General features: G+C 42.4%; 1 protein-coding gene across 1 annotated transcript; it reads left to right on the forward strand.

The window, feature by feature from the left end:
- The first annotated feature begins 4,458 nt into the window (after positions 1–4,458).
- Positions 4,459–21,557, forward strand: LOC128484325 (diacylglycerol O-acyltransferase 2-like). Its single transcript, XM_053460662.1, has 9 exons — positions 4,459–4,585; positions 10,633–10,797; positions 12,213–12,300; positions 13,842–13,949; positions 16,431–16,501; positions 17,081–17,285; positions 18,946–19,120; positions 19,650–19,852; positions 21,007–21,557. Exons 2-9 carry the CDS (start codon positions 10,750–10,752, stop codon positions 21,159–21,161), a joined length of 1,053 nt encoding a protein of 350 aa, XP_053316637.1. The 5' UTR covers positions 4,459–4,585; positions 10,633–10,749; the 3' UTR covers positions 21,162–21,557.
- The last annotated feature ends 29 nt before the right edge of the window (positions 21,558–21,586 follow it).

Consider the following 21,586-nt stretch of genomic DNA (forward strand, 5'->3'; position numbering starts at 1 on the left):
ACCAGATGCCCTAAGAGATTGGAGAATGCATTGCATACAAAAAGTGAAAGATTTCTTTCTGAAAAGATCAGAAGCATGCTTCTAGAAATGGTTTTTTTCTGATTTGTTTGGATTTTGGGTTATTATAAGTTATAACATAATTATATTCCTATAGTGACACTTGAATCTCTTAATATCTTTATTAGTGATAATGCAGATGGTCTTGATGAAAAGGTATGTCTATTTGCTGACGACACAAACATTTGCAACAGGGTTGATGTTCCTGGAGGAAGAAGCCAAATGGCAAATGATTTAGGTAAACTGGAAAAATGGTCAGAGCTGTGGCAACTCGCATTCAATATGGATACTTGTGCAAGGACTCAATTCAACAAAATAACAGTTTTGACTGTGGCGTCTTTACTATTCTAAATGCTCACTGTATTATTTTTGGGAAGCCATACCATGACTTTGTGAGTCACCATGTCCGGAAATGGATTGCTGTTAACTAGGGCTGCAACTAACGATTATTTTAATAATCGATTAGTTGGCCGATTATTTTTTCGATTAATCGGATAAAAAATGCAATTTTTTTTAATTTAAAATAATGTAATAAAAAACGTACAATTTACACTTTCATCTCTTTATTGTAATGGTCTCTCTCTATTCACCTTCTTATTTTACTGATATAATAATAAAAGCTACAAGAACCCAAACACAGTGTTTCTCAAACTAGGTTTTAATACAAAGTTATTAGTAAATATTAATTCATATGTTAACTATTTTTCATACTTAATAAAAACTGAGAAAAAAAGCCTTGTTTATATTTTCTTTTATTTACCAAACTGCCCCAGTTATGCACATCTGACCCCCAGCTTGCCACTCTGCCCCCATATATGCCTTATACCTCTTATATACCAGAGATTCCACTGTGCCCCCTGATATGCCTTATACTCCTTATATGCCAGTGATATGCAACTGAGCCCCCTGATATACCTTTTACCCCCAGATGTCTTATGCCCCCCTGATATGCCTAATATCAATATGCCTTATACCCCCTATATGCCTTATAACTTCCAATATGCCACTCGCCCCCATTTATGCCTTATACCTCCCTATATGCCACTGTGCACCCTGATATGCCACTCCGCTCCCCATAAATGCCCTGCACCACGCTGAAATTCATTATACTCCCTGATTCACCACTCTGCCTCCCCCAGATATGTCACTCTGAAATTCATTATACCCCCCATACACCACTCTACCTCCCACTATACACTATACACCACTCTAACTCCCCCAGATATGCCATTCTGCCTCCCTGAAATTCATTACACCCCCATACACCACTCTGCTACCCTGAAATTCATTATACCCCCATACACCACTATAACTCACCCATACACCACTCTGCCTCCTCCCCTCTCCCATACACCACTCTGCCTCCTCCCCCTCCCATACTCCACTCTGCCTCCTCCCCCTTCCCGTACTCAACTCTGCCTCCTCCCCCTCCCATACACCATGCTGGCTCCTCCCCCTCCCATACACCACTCTGGCCCCTCCCCATCCCATACACCACTCTGACTCCTCCCCCTCCCATACAGCACTCTGGCTCCTCCCCTCCTATACACTACTCTGCCTCCCCCCCTCCCATACTCCACTCTGCCTCCTCCCCATCCCATACTCCACTCTGCCTCCTTCCCCCTCCCATACTCCACTCTGCCTCCTCCCCCATCCCATACTCCACTCTGCCTCCTTCCCCCTCCCATACTCCCCTCTGCCTCCTCCCCCCTCCTATACTCCACTCTGCCTCCTCCCCCTCCCATACTCCACTCTGCCTCCTCTCCCTCCCATACTCCACTCTGCCTCCTCCCCCATCCCATACTCCACTCTGCCTCCTTCCCCCTCCCATACTCCACTCTGCCTCCTCCCCCCTCCCATACTCCACTCTGCCTCCTGTCAGCAACGGAGGTTCACAAGACACCAGGGAGCCGGGTAAAGAGGCAGAGTGGCATCGCGCAGACCCTCACCAGCTGACAGAGAGGATGATTCTCTGCAGGAGACCTCGATTCTCTGTCAGCCGGTGGGGGTCTGCACGATGTGCACAGACAGCCTCTGTTACTGCCCTTCACTTATGCTGAGGCTTCTATGAAGCTGCAGTGAAAGTGCCTGTCAGCAACGGAGGTTCACAAAACACCAGGGAGTCGGGAGAGAGGCAGAGCGGTGTATGGGAGAGGGAGGAGTCAGAGGGGTGTATGGAAGTGGAGGGGAGAGGCGGAAGTTGTCTGTGCGTATCGCATGGACACCCACCGTCCGACAGCGTTGCGGGGGATCTGGATTCTAGTGTTATAATCCGATCTCTGTTTGAGGTCGGATTATATAAGGAGAGGAGTTTTTCAGAGCATTTGCTCTGACTAAAACCTCTTTTTATAATCGATAAAAATCGATTTGACTAATCGATAATGAAAATCTCTGATGATTTTCATTATCGATTATTATCGATTTTATCGATTAGTTGTTTCAGCCCTACTGTTAACATAGCACAACACAAAGAGTGCAAATGGAAAACGCAGAACAGGAAAAAATGGAGCAGTGGTTCATATAGTAAGAAGCACAAAGCACTTCTGAAAATGAACATGAATGTCGCTGTCTTTGAAAGACCATTGGTTACATATCTGTCATCTCTTCTCCAAAACGAGAGTAGCAGATGGTCCACATGTCCAGAGGATGCATGCCCAGGAACATTTTCTCCCTCTGATTGCATGGTTTTATGCTGCCTCTGTCGCCAATGGTATCATGCAGCATGCCTTTTACAAAGCACCTTAAAACTGCCAACATAATACAAGTGTCACCAGTGTTCAAAATGACAAAGATCTATATGATATGTCAGATGGTTTTATTGCAGAAAAAACTGTTTGATTTTTCTCCCATTATATCCTATGGGCATTCAGTCTATTCTGTCATTCACCTGTCATTCCCTAGAAAACCGCTATAATCTCACATAACCCGAGTTTTAGAACCTATAACTGTTCTAGGGGAGTATACATGACAAAAATCTATCTATTTCTCTGAAAAACAGGTTTGTTTTTTCTCCCATTATTTCCTATGGGCATTCCCTCAACACTGTCATTCAACTATCATAATTCACAGCCATAATTCCACCTAATCTGACACTTAGATCCTGTGTCTGTAACAGGGGAGTATGTGTTCCAAAGATCTACATCATATGTCTGATGGTTTTCTCTGCAAAACAAGTTACATTTTTCTCCCATTCTATCCTACGGGCATTCACTCAATACTGTAATCCACCTGTCATTCCATAGAAAACAGCTATAATCCCTCAAAATCTGAGTTTGGGATCCTGTGTGTGTACTAGGGGAGCATGTGTGCCAAAGATCTATAGGATATGTCAGATGGTTTGCTCTAAAAAAACAAGTTTAATTTGTCTCCCATTATATCCTATGGGCATTCACTCAAAACTGTCATTCACCTGTCATTCCATAGAAAGTAGCTATAATCCCACATAATCTGAGGTTTAGAACCTATAACTCTACTAGGGGAGTATACATGACAAAGATCTATAAGATATGTCAGAGGGTCTTCTCTAAAAACAAGTTTAATTTTTCTCCCATTTTATCCTATGGGCATTCACTCAAAACTGTCATTCACCTGTCATTCCATAGAAAACAGCTATAATCCCACAAAGTATGAGTATTAGATCCTGTGTGTGTACTAGGGGAGTATATGTGCCAAAGTTCTATATGATATTTCAGAGGGTTTTCTCTAAAAAACAAGTTAAATTTTTCTCCCATTATATCCTATGGGCATTCACTCAAAACTGTCATTCACCTGTCATTCCATAGAAAACAGCTATAATCCCACATAATCTGAGTTTTAGATCCTGTGTCTGTGCTAGGGGAGAATGTGTGCCAAAGATCTAGATATGTCTTAAACTTTTATTTAAAAATCAATTATTCTTTTCCCCTCTATTATAGTCTATGGGCATTCCTCCCCATTATAGTCTATGGGCATTCCTCCCCATTATAGTCTATGGGCATTCCTCCCCATTATAGTCTATGGGCATTCCTCCCCATTATAGTCTATGGGCATTCCTCCCCATTATAGTCTATGGGCATTCCATTTTGTCATTCGTTTTAGTATGTCCCTGTTAATAGGCTACTTCATGGCAGTTGCCATTTTTATGTGAATTCCTTGTTTTAAACATAAAAATTGTCTGTATTCCTGTGACATCATTTACAGGTAAATTGTTGCTATAAATAAAAATAAAATCTAATATTGCCGATCGGAAAGAAGAAGGCCGTAGCATACTTGTCGGTGGTGCACAGGTTAAGCCCCCACCGATTCCCCCTGCATTATGAAGACTAGTGGATGAAACCCCCCAGCCAATCAGAACAGACTAGAGTGGCAAATCAGGAGGCGCCTTGCATCCAGCTCCATGTGGAGGACCAGAAGACGGTTGTCACGGTTCCATCTGCCTTGATTCGGAAGGCGGGCGCGCATCTCCTGCTGCGTGCTCTGGCTGTGGGCGGCCTCTGTGAATGACAGCTCCGGGAGCCTGGGGTTTAATGCCTCCCCCTCCTGGGGGTAGGTAAGTCATTTTGGTATTTTTGGGGGGCATTGTGACAATGAACCAACCTATAGTGGCTGTACCCCAGGGGTACCCCTTTGTTACACAGAGGGCTGGGCTGAAGAGAGGATGGTAAATACTACTAATGAAAAAAGAAGTGTGGATTCATTATCTTTAATGATATACTGTGTATTTTATATATATATATATATATATAATATATATATATTACTCTTTCTGAGTTAAATTTGGTAATTTAGCTGTAGGTGGCTTTTTCTCACACTATCCCTGGGATAGGCGAAGTGTCCTTACGGGGAGGGGACACCGGTTTATGAAGCTCCATAGAATGTCATTAAATCGCCCACCACTGACCCCTGTAAATGTCCGCCATGGACGGGTGCAAGGCCACATTAACCCCTTCAGGCTGCAGGATGCGATGATAGAACTGCTATTTAAAGGGGCCACTTTATGTCGCTGATACCCCCAGTAAAGCAGAATGCTTATTAAAGTACTCGCTTCGAACCGGGGGAAAATAGTTACCTGACCTAGGAGATGAAGCCTTTTTGCTTCAGCCGCCCCGCTCCTCTTTGTTCCCTCATTGATTCCCACTGCTTGATGCCCCTGATCTCCCCTCTGTGAGCAAATGACTAATTGTTATGTTCTGTCTACCTTTTGTACTGCGCTGCTGCATCTGATGGCGCTTTATAAAACAAGAAATAAAAATAAAGAATAATAATAAAGGTCGGCATTTCTTCCTGTCAGGGGCTGTACAGAGATCTTGGTAAATGGCTGCATAAAAGTTGGAGAGATCCTTGTGAATTAGCCTTGCTTGTACTTTTGTGGCGCTACTAAGGTTGCAGTCCCGCTATATCTCATTTGGGGGGAAAAAAATGACAGCTCACAAAAAGTGATAAACACCTAACATTTTGGTGCGCTAAGCTAGTCTCAGGCTCAAATACCTTATTTGCTCGAAAATGCTCTGAAAAATACCCCTCATCTTATAATCGGGGTCGTTTTATAATCTGACTATGAGACTAAGATCCAGATCCCGCACCTCCAAATACGGTAATACAAATGTATAATGCGAGGCCTACCAAACAGGTGTAAGCATGCTGCAAATACAGAGTATTGGCTGTACAATGTATACAAAAAAACAAAAATCGTCTGCGCTTCTCACCCTGATAAAGTTGGCAACAAATATATAAACATAATATAAATGAGAGGTTTTGGTTATATGAATTGGCCAAAGCATAATTAAGCTCACCCGCCACGTCAAGGCACACTCTCAGTAGGGTGAGAACCTACTCTCACCTCCTACATAGTGGGCACACAAAGCAGTTTATACTGCTACCAAAACCTCGTAGGCCAGATATGCCCCTCTGCCCCCATATATGCCTTATGCGGAAGTGTCGGCAGCAGCGGAGGTTTGTCTACCCGTATAGCACCAACGTTCACAGGGTGCCAGAGAGGAGGATCCTCCAATCTGGTAGCCGGCGAACGTTGCGGCTGGCTGGTGCTTCCGCCGGGGCTTCTATGATGGTGCTCCTGGAGGGCAGTAGCGGAGGATGTCTGCGTGCATCCCAAACACGTTCACCGGCTGCCAAAGAGGACGATCCAGGTCCCCTGCAGCACTGCGGAGGATCTGAGTCTTAGTGTTATAGTGCAACCTCTTTGAGGTTGAATTATAAGACGGAGGGTATTTTTCAGACGATTTTACCGATTAGTTGTTGGAGCCCTTATAATGTATGGAAACATAGCATAGCAATATGGATCAACATATATATATACACAGTTATATATCAGTTGAAATTCACATAAAAAAACTCAGCATTAAAGGTATAGATAAACCCCCTAAATTACAGGCATAGATCTTAGATCATAGATCATAGATGTCCCCTTCAGGTGTCCCAATACTTTTGTCAATATAGTGTACATCAGGGCTCGACAAATCCCAGGTGCCAGGTCGCCATGGCGACAGAGAATTTTGCCCTGGCGCCTAGGTTTTGTCAGCCTCTTACATCCAGAAAAGATTGTGGATGTAAGAGGCTGAGTCACCACACGGGGGCGCTGCTGTCTGCCCAGGAGTCTGGGCAGACAGCACATCCACTCAGAGCCCGCCCCCGAGCCTGAGATCACTCCCACGGAGTGAGCCTGTAGGCTGAAAACGCGGTTGCTGCAAAACCAGCAATCGTGTTTTCAGCTGCCACAGGCAGCTTCAGGGAAGGGGGTTGTGTGTTGATTGGGTCCCCACACAAGTGTGGGGACCGGATCCAACACCCCCCAGCTGCCTGATCGCTCCATGAGAGCGACAGTGCAGCGTTAACCCCTTCAGTGCCGCGATCGCGTCATTTAGGGGTTAATTCCCGTTTTGTACGGGGCTCTGCTGCTGGTGGTCTGCCTGGAAGCCCAGGCAGACCAGCAACAGCAAAAACGAGCCCCCACAAGCCCTTTGATGATCCCTGTAGGTATGGAAGCCTACAGCAGTCATCAAAGACTCCCCTCCCTGCAGTGGCTGGTCTATAGACCAGCAATTGAGTCCCAGCTGCCAGAGGCAGCTTCAGGGACAGGGGAGAGGGTTCTTTGGTCTCCACATGAGTGTGGAGAGCAGCCCCAACACCCCCCTGCTGCCTGATCGCTCCATGAGAGCGACAGTGCAGCGTTAACCCCTTCAATGCCACAATTGTGTATGACACATTCGTGGCATTGCAGGGGTTAACATTTGTCCCCACAAGCTTGTGGGGACTAAATATCAATCAATGCTGTGCTCCAATGGAACATCAGCATCGAAAGAGTTAAAAAAAAAAATTAAAAAATTAATTAAAAAAAAACAGCACTGACCTGAAAGTCCAGGGTGCTTCCAGGTCAAGCGCTGTGAGTTTAGTAAGTGGGCTGATGATGATCAGATCACTCCTGACCAACTGTTAGTTTAAAAAAATCCTGGCTCCTAACTTTTTTACCTGGCGCCTAGATTCACAACAAATTTGTCAAGCCCTGGTGTACATGTGTGTATGAGTGTGTGTGTTCTAGCATGAGTCTGTGTTAGTGCGTGTTTGTGAGAGTGTGTGTAAATGTGTGTGCTAGTTCCTATGTTAGTTGCCCAAGGAAATGGGTCAAGAGGCCAAGGGGCTACTTGGCTTTACCGGCCGTGGGGTCAGAAGGTACAGCCCACCCCAGAGGCCAAATGGCCATTCTTTGACTTCTCTCTAAATTATGTCCTTCTAAATGAGGTCTCAACAATGTATACAGTGGCGTTAGTACATTCTCCTTCTTGCTGCTAATACCTTCCTATGCAACCTAGTATCCTACTGGCTTTGCTTTCTGCTGCTGTCGTGATCCAATGATAAAAAATGGATACACGGCATGGGATCTGTTTCCTTTGGCTCCACATGGAGTATTCTGTTAGTTTTAAAGATTCCATGTAAAATATAACTACAAAAGGGTCATTAAAGTTGAGAGAAAAATCAACAGAAATCAAAGGCTTTGCAGAAGAAGAATAAGCATGAAAGGAAAGAGCAGCCTGTGGTGAAGTACTTTCTGCCGCCACAACCTTTCTGGAGTCACCCTCATACATTGTACAGGGATGTGTGGACGGGGATGAACCACCTAGAGAAAGCCACAGAACACTCCTTAGGAAGGGCTGCTATTATTTTTCTGGAAAATGCATTTGGAGGTTTGTGATAAATTAGTAATTTTAAGTATTTAACAAGCATTACACGCTGTCTATTCCAATCCTGCAGCAAATGTAACAATAAGAAAATAATAGCCCAGAACATATTACATGCCTGATGCATTTATTACCCACTTGGTAATGGGTCGTTTGGATGCACTTCTCTGCCCCATCATATATCCTGCTCCATAATAGATTGCTCTACTGTGAGCATCTTTCCACGGCAAGTCTGTCCCGGTTATCTGCAACCTTGGGGTCACTTTAATAAATTCTTGTCCTATGGTCACTGTTGTCACTTGCACAGGAGTTAAATGTGAGACAGCAAAGCAATCGTTACATAATCTTGCCAGCAGGGGCACTGCCAGGTCTCCAAAACCTAGAGCCCACGGCAGATTTGATAGCAGTGGAATCCGCTTTGGGAGTGGTCGCTATATATATATATATATATATATATATATATATACACAGACAAAATAATTTCCAACAACCTCTGTGAAATATGCAACCAAGTCTGTCTGCTTAAGACATCCAATTTTAACTCAATATAATATGTACACAAGGACTTGCCCCAGCGACTGGATACCTACGAGATTTGCACACTCAGTGGTCTCCTCTCAGTCTCAGCTCTCCTCTCGATCCTCCCCTTTCTCATTATCTCTCCCATTTCTCTTTATCCCAGCTCTCCTTTTGCTTTTTAGCTCCCCCCTTCTTTCTCTTTATCTCTACATTTTTCCCTATCTCCCCCATTTCTCTTTATCTCTCCCCCTTCTCTTTGATTTCCCCTCTCATTATCTCTCCTCATTTTTCTCTTATCTCTCCTTTCTATCTCTTCCCTTTCTGTTTATATTTTCCTTTTTTTAGGTTAAATGAATACCAATGAAAGAACATAAAAAGTACTTCCATATGTATTCAAAGTTCACTGGATGGATTGGAATGGCATATCCAGCAAGCTATAGGTGTGATGGCCAGGTGTCCACATACTTTGGGTCATATACTTCACACAAGTATCCTGTGAACTTTTCATGTTTGGCTACCTAAACGTAGGAGCTGTGGCTAGCACCAGTTAGACTTTAGTAGGTGGAAGTAGGCAGCAGCGCACTGGGAGTAGGCAGAACCTAAGTTGAGCATGCGCAGTAGCACTTCCTGGGTTACTTAACCTGAGCTCCATTTTTTAAGGTATTTTTAATACTTACTTTACATAATGTACCTCAGGACAGCCAAGTCATCCCATCATCTGGATTTTTCTGGCAAATTTGGGACTGTTGGCAGCAGTAACTCTTTCTGCCTGATCTCTCTGTTTAAGGATCCAATTATTACTTCAACTTTGTGTATATAAACAGCAGAATATATATGTTTAGATTAGATTGTGTAACTAAAGCCCCCTCATTATTTTAATTCCAAAGCCACGTATGTCACATGATGTTTTGGTGAAGCTCTGCCCCCAGCCACAGCATGTTTACGTGTTGATCTGTGTATGTTACAAAGTGTTCTGTTATACAGAATGATTTTGAAGGTGTTTTTATTTTTGGCCAAGAATTTCTGGTTAAAGTAAATAATCATGTGCCACATTCCTCTTAAAATACACGCTGTCATCCCTATTGCAGCTGCACGCTCTCAGGCCTTACCTTGTGCCCCCAGTCTAATGAGTCAGATTAAAATAAAATGAATCCAGATTTGTTTCAAGCTAAAAAAATGTATTTCGTAAGTTGGAGCCCCTACACTTCTTTATGCACAAGCTGGCTGTATGAAGCTGGTACTCCTTCTGTGGCAATATCTGTTAAATATTGTCAGTTTTAGTGTGAATTTTCCTTCTCGGCTATGGTAGTGGAGGTATGGGATTAAGTAAAAATCACTTACGCATACAAACGCATACATCTCAAGTGTCCCATTTTCTGCAAGACAGTCCCGATTTTCACTGGTTGAGGATCTTATGATGAGCTGTGAGATCGTTCAGCCCTGTGTTCTGCGGCATTGACCTCGATCTCAGCTCAGACATGGTCTCCTCGTGATGTAGGGAACTTGTGCACAGGTCTATGTTGTCATATCCCAGTGTTCGGCTTTATTACCTCGTGAGAAGTAAAGTAGGTGCCCCTGGCCTGCCTGGCGTTCCTATAACCATGACCCCCCAAAAAGCAGATGTCCCATTCAGGACACCTAAAATGTTGGGGTAAAGCTAATGATGCCTTCTGCTAAAGATTTCTGATTTTGATATGTGCAAAGTGTTTTTTTTTACCATGACTTGTTTATTTTGAGTAAAATGACCTCCTTTGATTCTTATCAGCCATATTATTACATGTAAGTAGTTCATATTGTTCACAGAGATCGGGGCTGCTCAACAAAGTTCTATGATCCCTGTTTAATAACTGTACACCCAAACACATGGTACTATACTATTTTGTAGGTCATTCCAAGTGTTCACTTGATTTTGAGACCATCCAAGAGAATTATAAGGTGTCGTCAATCTGCGCATGTTCAAGATATAACTCCAGGAATTGAATGTTGACCGCAGTTGAGTGTAATGGGCAAGCCTTCGTCACCCAATTACCCCATGGATTCCGTACAGCAGGTAAGATCTATAGAAGTCTTTAAGACACCATGTGAAGCATTTGTTCTCTTTTATATGGTAAAAGCGGGGGCACCAGTGTGGAAAAGTCATTGGAGCCAATGCCCCCTACAAAGCTTGGAGGTGCTTATCCCTGCAATGAGGGGTATGTGTACAAAATCTGAAAAGTCGTCTTATCACCATGGCAACGTACAATGAGCTGGAATGTGTATTTTTAGAGCCTGTTACCCTCTAATCCAGCCTTGTCATTTGGCCTGCCTTTTTTTGGTTTGGAAGTCAGTTCTTTGTTCATATCCCATTTATTAATTTAATTTAATGTAAGGAAATGCCTGAAGTACATTTACTGTGACACGGCAATGCTTCGGAGGGGATTGCGCATGTAGCACAAACTCCAGAATGCCCTATTTTTTAAGCATGTTTTGCAAAGCAAGGGGGAGGGACTGTAAGGCCCCCCCACTCTGCTCATACTCTAATTCAGGGGTGTCCAACCTGCGGCCCTCCAGCTGCTGCAGGACTATATCTCCCATAATGCTCTTTCAGCTCAACGGCTGGCAAAGGAGTATGGGAGATGTAGTCCTCCAGCAGCTGGAGGGCCGTAGATTGGACACCCTTGCTCTAATTACTTTGCCAGGCCATTTAGCCATCATGCTCTGCTTTTTATGCTATAGCAGAGGCATTATTAAACACTAATCTGCAACCACCAGACAGACTTGCTGTTCCCATGGAAATCTTGTAGCGCTGCCGCCACTGCAAGGGATTCTGGGTAGGCGTGTGCAAATTAGGTTAACAACGATCACCTTTTTGCCTCTCTGGGCTTGTCTGTTGGTTGCAGATTAGTGTTTAACAATGCCTCTGCTACCCTCTTAATTTTAAGTGGAGGGGTTTTCTGTCTCCTTTACCCCACCATGACATACGTCACTTTTTTTGAGTTGGAGCCCCAGTGGCCTTTGTGTCTGGGGTAATAAATCCAGCCCTTACCCTTTGGACCTCTGGGATCAGTCATAGAAGGTAGAACGTTCCACAGAGGTTCTGAAGGTTCTATCGTTTCTGATGTTTCCCACACCTACCCCAAAAAAAGTTTAGGTAGCATGAAGCCAAAATACAAAAGGCTTCAAAAGAGGGTGCACCCAAAATGAAGAGGCTACATGTTGGGTGGGTACAATAGTTGCACCAAGAAAAGTGTAGGTTTTTTTGTTTTCGTTTTTTATATTTCATTTATATGCATAGTTATGGATCCACTATATGTACTATGTTTATGAACTACTACTTAGGTGTAGACTTTATATCCTTGGCTTAATTTAAAGAGTGATTATGCATAAACCTAGCTTCGACGTCTGCAAAAGAGAACACTTAATTTAACTGTACCTGTGGGGCTTCTCTGTGTATACCAGTTTATTTATTTCTGTTGTGTTATGTAGACAGGAGTGACCGAAAAAACCAACATGTTCTCTGAGCTCCTACAAATTCTCGCCGTATTGCAGTGGATCCTGACCATCCTGCTGCTGGGTATGGATACTAACTATAACCATATAAATGACTCCTCTAATTTGCTGATCACCAACAATGGACTTACTCTGTAGGCAGTATGTATACAAAAGAAAACAAAATATCTGTTAATCATGTTATACATCCACCATAATACAAAAAGCACTTTACAGGTGGTGCTTAGCAACATATACAAATGAAATGTGTCCGCGGGAAATGGTGACTATGGCAACCCTAACAATGTTGAATTCTTGACTGGGTCCAAGGAGCCAAATCCATAGGGACTGTAGAACAAAACCCAGGACAACCTGTTGATAACTTTTTATTATGTTGCAGTGGGTTACGGTGGGATGTATGTATGTGGCAGTTGCTTTTACTAAGTAACATGATCTAATTAATGTGCAGATATCATTGAGGAAAAAAGTAAATTCCTCACTTTTGAAGAAAGATGGGGGACTGTTGTTACAGGATAGTGCAACTACTGTGGCATATTCTAGAGGCAACAATCAGTCTGGCTGGGTCTGGGTATCTCCTGTATCTTTTTGAATCTTTAAAAAATAATGTAAGGTATGGACTGAAGGAGGGAGGGAAAGCATATTTTACAAAACAACACATGAGTCACTTACACGGTTCCTGTTTTACACAAGATGATGTTTTCAGGTAGCTGCCTATTATTCATTTGTATGTGTTCTAACTCGGTTTGCTTGATCTACAATATAAACACCCTGACTCCTTTTCAGATTGCTGATGGTAAACAATCAAATGACTCGGTCTTAATCACCCAGCGGAGCACTCTGCCTAATAAAAGTTTATGAAGGAACAGATTTGAATAAAAAAATCTTTTTAATTGAGAACCACAAAATAGTTGTTGCCTGTCAACGAAACAGAAAAAGGCAGTTTATTGAAAAATATATATTATTATTATTATTATTATTTTAAAGACCATGAAGGTAAGGCCATCTAAATCATATTCGCATATTGATCAGTCCCATCAGTATTCTAATTTAGGTAACATAAAAAGCACTCAAGTGCATTTAATATATTAAATCACCAGAAAGAGATGGAATCCTCACCTGAATGAGATAATGTAAATAAATGCCACTTTAATTTTATTTATATAAGACAATCCATTTTGTTTTATATGATTGCCATAATAATAATGACCAATCTGCATTTAGGTTTTTATATATAACCTTGCCATGCAGTTCTCTGGAATCTGTTGGCTCTATATAATGAAAGCTAATATTACTGCTACTAATAATACCTTTAGTAGGTCACCCAGGCTGCATGGAGGGAGTCCATACTGTACTGTGATCACATGACCTATTTAACTCGGGACTTCAATAAAGAGAGCAGAATGAACGGTTGCATTGATTGACATGCAGTCCTACAGTGGACATTCTGCATAAGCATTTGGGAAGTGTTCTGAAGCATGGTGACCATTCTGTTTAAATAGAGAAAAGTAAATCACCTTATTAGTTTTAATGATTAGTTTCATTGCATATCTAAACTACATGCATTCCCTAGTGTGAGCACTAATGACTTTCCTGTTGGATTCCCAGGTCCAGTTTGTGTCCTCTTGATCATCTGTCTTGTATGTAGCTCCCTGTGGCCATTGCTTGCACTCTACACCATCTGGATGATATCTGAATGGAATACACCAGAGAGAGGTAAGGCAAAACCCACACATAAATTAATGAGTACATTCATATACATTGCCACAAACACGCTTTATAGCACAATTACCTACACGGGGATACAAAGACTTGTCATTTTACTTTTATTACTTAAGCACCTGAGTTCCTGTGGGGAGTGAGTGCAGATTCCTGATTCTGGTGATTTACTTTTATTACTGACCTCTTAAGAGGCAGGTGGTACCGCTGGCTGCAACATTTGTATAATGTCAATCCCTTTAGAGTGATAACTGATTTGTTTTTGACGTGTGCCTCTGCCACGGTCTAATAACAAATCTAGACGACTTCATGATTTTACTTGCATCAGATTTCATCTGCTCGTTTTTTTACAACACACACTAAATGCTTTATATCTCTAAATATATTTTACATTTAAAATAATATTCTGTATGCAATAACCATAGGCAGACATGGATGTTATTTGTTAAAGGGTAACTTAGGTCACCTACTGAATATTTCTGCATTGTTAAACGTAGTCTACCATACCGATAAATATTGCACTTTGTGTGTTTGATGCTACCTTGTTTGCTTAAAACGTGTTTAGGGCTGCAACTAACGATTATTTTAATAATCGATTAATCGGCCGATTATTTTTTCGATTAATCGATTAATCGGATAAAAAAAACAATATGCAAATTTTTCGTTTATTTAAAAGAATTTAATGAACTGGATGTTAAAAAACAACTTAAAATTTACATTAACATTCTTATTTTGTTATGATGTAATAAAAAACAATATTTTCAAAGTACAAGAACCCAAACACAATATTTATGAAACAAAATAACCCCAAACATTCTGAAAAGAGGTGGACTATTACTGTTCAAGAAACTTTGCCCCAGCACTTTGCACTTTGCACCCAGCACTTTGCACCCAGCACTTTGCACCCAGCACTTTGCACCCAGCCCTGGCACTTTGCACCCAGCACTTTGCCCCCAGCACTTTGCCCCAGCCCTGGCACTTTGCATCCAGCACTTTGCACCCAGCATTCAGCACTTTGCACCAGCACTTTGCACCCAGCCCTGGCACTTTGCACCCAGCACTTTGTACCCAGCACTCAGCACCCAGCACTTTGCCCCAGCCCTGGCACTTTGCATCCAGCACTTTGCACCCAGCACTTTGCACCAGCACTTTGCACTTTGCACCCAGCACTTTGTACCCAGCACTCAGCACTTTGCGCCCAGCACTTTGCCCCAGCCCTGGCACTTTGCACCCAGCACTTTGCACCCAGCCCTGGCACTTTGCACCTAGCACTGGCACTTTGCACCCAGCACTTTGCACTGTGCCCCTGCACCCAGTCTCCAACTCTGCCCTGCACCCAGCCCTGCCCCCACATTCTGCCCTGCCCCCACACTCACACTCTGCCCTGCACCCACTCTGCCCTGCACCCACTCTGCCCTGCACCCACACTCACACCCTGCCCTGCATCCCCACCCCCACTCTGCCCTGCACCCAGTCTCCCACTCTGCTCTGCACCCACACTCACACCCTGCATCCCCACCCCCACTCTGCCCTGCACCCAGTCTCCTGCCCTGCACCCCCCACCCCCACTCTGCCCTGCACCCCCACCCCCACTCTGCCCTGCACCCCCACCCCCACTCTGCCCTGCACCCACACTCACACCCTGCCCTGCATCCCCTGAAACCCCACTCCCACCCCGCCGTGGACCCCCACCCCCGCGAATCGCTCTGTGCGAATGGAGCCACTCGCACAGAGCGAACCGCTCTGTGCGAATGGAGCCACTCGCACAGAGCGAACCGCTCTGTGCGAATGGAGCAACTCGCACAGAGCGAACCGCTCTGTGCGAATGGAGCCACTCGCACAGAGCGAACCGCTCTGTGCGAATGGAGCCACTCGCACAGAGCGAACCGCTCTGTGCGAATGGAGCCACTCGCACAGAGCGAACCGCTCTGTGCGAGTGGAGCCACTCGCACAGAGCGAACCGCTCTGTGCGAGTGGAGCCACTCGCACAGAGCGAACCGGAACACGTCACATCCGTCACGTAGCTAGAAGAAGGCGGAGACTGCAGAGCGTGTAGCAGAAGCGGGGAACGCTCGCGGAGGTAAGTAAAAGGAGCCGAGTGCTCCAACAACGAATTGATCACTCGATTAATCGATAACGGAAATCGTTATCGATGATTTCCGTTATCGATTATTATCGATTTTATCGATTCGTTGTTTCAGCTCTAAACGTGTTATCCATTAATAATCATAAACTGTATTCGGTGGAACTTGTATTTCCGTGTAATATTACAGGCATCACCATACTGAACCAGGTTGTAGCGGTTTATAATCTCTTCCCTTTAAATTGTGTGTATATGCCTCCTGATTCTGGTTTCCAATCCTGTCTTCTGAACCAGCCCCCTCGAAACCACATTTCCACTTAATCGTTCCCTCTGAAATTGTGTTCTCTGTTCTTTCGCGTGGTTCCGACTTCAGAATGACCTCCATTTCATTACAGGTGGAAGGAGATGCCAGTGGATGAGTCAGTTGACTATTTGGAAGTATTTCAGAGATTATTTTCCAGTAAAGGTTTGTTTATACTCATTGAGAACCGGTGTTCTATACATAACACATTCACTCTTTGACGTAAACATTATCCCAGTGAAAAATCAGTGAGCATCACCAAGGGCAATATAGAAAAAGAAGTGCATTTAGAGCCAAGGCCACTGGTGCAGTGAGCCTCTCAACCATTATAGAACTCCAACACCAACACTGCTTGTTATTAAAAAAAACATATAATCGTTGGATGTAATGATAGTGTAAATGCTTTAAAAAATTCACAACTATTAAAACTGATTTTTATCACATTCTTTTCTTTTTGGAATTGGAATCAGAATGTTACACATTAAGGTAGTTATTAAATGACATTTTCCCTTTTTATTTACAGTGTCACTAGTATTTCCAGAGTGCCTCAATATATATATATATATGCAGTTTATACTGCAGTGACATTGGTTTTAATGATTATGATATACCAGTTATTCTAGATGAGGGATTGAAACAAATAACTTGGATTAAATATGTAGTAATAACAAAATATAACTGTAATAAGTAAACATGTACTTGTTTGAGTCAATAACAGATTTTTTTTCTTCTCTTCCTCCCCAGCTCCATAAAACTGCTGATCTGGATCCAAATCAAAATTATATATTCGGATACCACCCACACGGGATCATGAGCGTCGGGGTCTTCTGTAATTTTCTGACAGAGAGTACAGGCTTTTCACAGCTTTTCCCCAAACTGAGGCCATATGTAACCACTTTAGCGGGCAATTTTAAAGTGCCTTTTTATAGAGATTATCTTCTGGCTATAGGTAAACATTCTATAAAATACATTGGGCGGAAAGGGTACAGTGGATTTACACACTCATATTATACAGAACCAGGGGTGTTGCTAGGTCTCCCAAAGATGTGGGACTAGAGCCCACGGCAGATTGGATAGCAGTGGAGTGCGCTTTGGGAGTGGTCGCTGCGTACACTATATAGATATGTATATAGATATATATATAGATATATATATAACGAGCATATTTGAATTTATTGAGACTGTTAAGCTGAGTGCTGACATTGTGGACATATATACACACAAAAATATTTCCAAAAGATTTATAAATTAATTTCCAGCAACCTCTGTGAAATATAGTCTATCTGCTTGAGACCTCTAATGTTAATTCTATAATCTCTTTATCTCTCCTCCATTTCATTATCTCTCCTCTTTACCTTTCCCCACTTTTAATTCTCTCCCCTTCTCGTTATCCCTTCTAGTTCCTTTCCTCTCTCCCCTTTCTCCCCATCTCTTATTATAACTCTACTCCTCTTTATCTTAACCTCTCATTTTTATTCATCTCTCCCTTTGTTCCCATATGCATTTCTTTCCTATGTCTACACTTATTCATTACATTTGGCATCTTTTCCCCATATTTCCATTGCCTCTCCCCCAGTAGCTTGCATAAGCAGTGTCACATATTTTTGCACGCACTTATTTGCACAAGGCTTACACACTCATGCCAACACACATACTCACTAATATGCACTTACATATTCACACCCTTGGTGATACAGTTACACATACATTCACATCACCTTACACATCAATGCTCACACAACTTACACATACATACATGCATGCATGCTTACTATAATGCTTATTATACACTTACATGTATAATACATACATGTTACATAGTTACATAGTTCATCAAGCTCAACCCTTCTATCTAACCTTTCTATTCTTGATCCAAAAGAAGGCAAAAAACCCTAATTAAGCTAATTTGAATTCTGCCATCAGGGGAAAAAATTCCTTCTTGACTCCAAGAGGCAATAAGATTTCTCCTTGGATCAAGAAGCTCTAAAATATTAATGTTTTTTATAGCCCTGTGTATATGTATTGAACTATGTACAGAAGTTTCATTTTGGAATGCATTTAAAAAAAATAAATACATGCGCTAATTTGCCTGAAGAAAGATGTATAATGGGCTCCAATGTGTATTTTTAGTTAAACCATGGGGGTAGTGTTCCTTTAATATTAACCAACCTTGGCAACCTATGCATTGGTACGTCATACCTTCCAGAGAAAGAGTTGATGTTGTGATACCATTCCATGTATATATATATACACTGAAGTGAATATCACGATCAAACATTAATAGTTCAATCATAATTTCTTGCCGAATTTTCACTAAATGGTCTGAATGCCAGTAAAAGTCTATTTCTCTACCTCATCGGTAGAAGAGGTACATGCCTGCTTTTGAATCACAAGCCTTCTGTCTAAAAACTCCTGTTAATATCCTTGCCTGGAACAAAGGACGTTCTAACAACTGTCTAAGACAATGTTTAAAAATCTAATGGGGTCACTTAGATAGTTGAGTTTGGAGAGCAGCAGTAAGCAAAACATAATTAGTGTCTGTTAGCCTTGGGATGAACCACGTGTGGGCTTGTCATGGTCACTCGTCACAATGTTGCTTTCTGTTGCAGGAATGTGCTCTGTGGCCCATGCGTCTATAGACTACCTCTTGTCACACAACGGCCTTGGCAATGCGGTGGTGATTGTAGTTGGAGGGGCCTCTGAGGCTTTAAAGTGCTCCAAACACCACCATATACTCACACTGAAGAACAGAAAGGGTTTCATCAGGAAGGCGCTTACTACTGGGTAAAAAGCTTTAAAAGTGTTAAACCACAAATGTTTCCAGTATGACAGTGTCTAATAGATTGTAAGCTTACAGTGCTGTCTTCTGTACCAGAATGTGTGTTATTGTTGACTTGTACATTTTCAATTTTAATGTTTAATTTTTACTATCTGCTATTACTTAACTATACCAAATGACAAGACCTCAGTGTCTTTAAACGTTTAATAAAACACTATACGTTTTGTTTGCCACTGGAGACATACATTTTATTCCACTTTTTGCGATTTCTTAAAAGAAGGAAAGTTTCTCTCCAGTGCAATGGAATATGCTGGTGCCTTATAAATAAATTGTAATTTATTCACTATCACAATTCTATCGTGTAGGATAGGATATGACCTAGTTGCATGATGCAAAAGTCTAGCTGGATGATTTCTTACACAAGACATCAATATTGTGAATATTGTATATAAGTGTATTTCTCTCAAAGAACATTTCAAATAAGAATGCGCTGTTGGCCCATTCAGACGTTCTTATTCATTCATTCCTCCACAGTTCCTCGTTGGTTCCTGTGTATTCTTTCGGAGAAAATGAGGTGCTTCATCAATACCAATTTGAAGCTGGAAGTTGGATCAGAAGCCTTCAAGAATCATTCCTGCACGTTGTGGGATTTGCTCCCTGCATCTTCTTTGGAAGAGGGATTTTCTCCAGCAGTTCCAGAGGAATTATGCCGTTACGTAGGGCCATCAACACAGTGGGTTAGTGTTATTTCATCTCCAGCTCCTCAATCTAATAAACAATGAGAAAAAATTCTCAGAGTTTTGCCACAGCCCGATTGGGTCTTTCTGAAATTTAAAGGGGTTTCATATTAATATCCTTAGTTCCACTAGGGTGCCATACACTTTTTTATTAGTAATTAAGCCCTGAGGTCAGTGGCTTCACTGTGAAGAAACTCAAAAAAGCGACAGGTGCCATGGTGGACACCAGGTCCCCTTGTTTGTTTCTTCGGGGGTAACACTCCGCAAGGGGCATGCGACCCCTTCCTTCCCTCCCTGGCCAGAAGGCCTGCAGGAGGGCCGGATCACATACAGGGGATGTTGGCCTCTGTCTTATAGCATTGAGGAATCTGGTGGTACCTTTTAGCTGTGGGTCCCCTAGGACACTTACCTTACTGCCTAGTGGAGGCTTTTTTATAACAATCATTTTGTGCAATTTTTATTGTAGTTCTGATCTGCAGAACAATTTGCAATAGATGTTGCTGTTTCCATATATTTAGTGGTAGGTTTAGGTAGATGTGTTTGTGTATTGGACATTTAGGAGAAAGAATTAAAAAAACTGCATCATATGGTAAAATCAACCATGGAAATTTGTTGATTTCATACATTTGTATGGTGACCTCTTCAGGAGCCTTTCGGTGGGTGATTTTCATTTTCAGCTAGCACTGTTTTCCCTATTTTTGTTTATTTGCTTGTATACAAACTAGAAGTCTCAGTCTGTGCATAATTCCTATGTGTGGCTTTTTTGTTTGCAAGGCCTGAGGGATCTTTCTACATGCTAACAAGCGCAGAGGAAGATGTAATGTAAGGAAGTTTTACGTTCCGTAGAGGGTGGTAGTTACACTGAACAGCTTTCCAGCAGAAGTAGTCCAGGTTAATACAGTGAGATTTTCAATGTGCATTACATAGGCAGCAGCCTATCCTAAATCTCAGACAAGACCAAGGATCAAGTAATGTTTTATAGCAGGAAAAAGATGGGCTGAATGGGGAAACATATTATGTACCCCACGTCATGACTGAGCAGGTAAGGCGGAGAGAAGTGTTGGCGGTTGTGTTTTGGGATGACTGAGCAGGTAAGGCGGAGAGAAGTGTTGGCTGATGTGTCTTAATTTCTTAATCATTATATTGCCTTTCAGTTGGAAAACCCATCCCTGTGCCTAAGATAGAAAACCCCTCTGAGCAGCAGGTTGACACCTACCACGCTCTGTATGTCAGCTCTCTGCAGGAGCTCTTTGATACCCACAAGCAAGGTTTTGGTCTGCGGCAAGAAGAATCTTTAATACTGGTTTGAAAGCTACTGAGACGGATCAATGGAGCAAATATCAGTGCAGCGCACAAAGATTGTAATCTCTACTGGAGGAATCTGTCAAGATACCGTGTCCTCATAACAGGGCCAACAGGGCTATGAATAACAAACAATCCTAGATAACAAACAATCCTACAACCGCAATAACCTGCCCCTTGAAACGGCAAGTCTTCCAACGGGCGACAGAAGAGTAATCCCGTCTTATTATTCTCCTGCCAAGTTATGTGTTTAATATATTGAGCTTCTCAATAAAAATGTAAGAATGTGTACAATAAAAATATCTTCTTGTGTGTATTTGGTCATGACTTCCGTACCGGTGACTAATGAACATTTTTCTGTGGTTCTGTTGAATGTAGGTTAAACGGCAAGATATATTATGAATATGGAGAAAAAATAACAATGTACACAAA

This window comes from Spea bombifrons, chromosome 3, assembly GCF_027358695.1.
Source record: "Spea bombifrons isolate aSpeBom1 chromosome 3, aSpeBom1.2.pri, whole genome shotgun sequence".
Classification (NCBI taxonomy): domain Eukaryota; kingdom Metazoa; phylum Chordata; class Amphibia; order Anura; family Pelobatidae; genus Spea; species Spea bombifrons.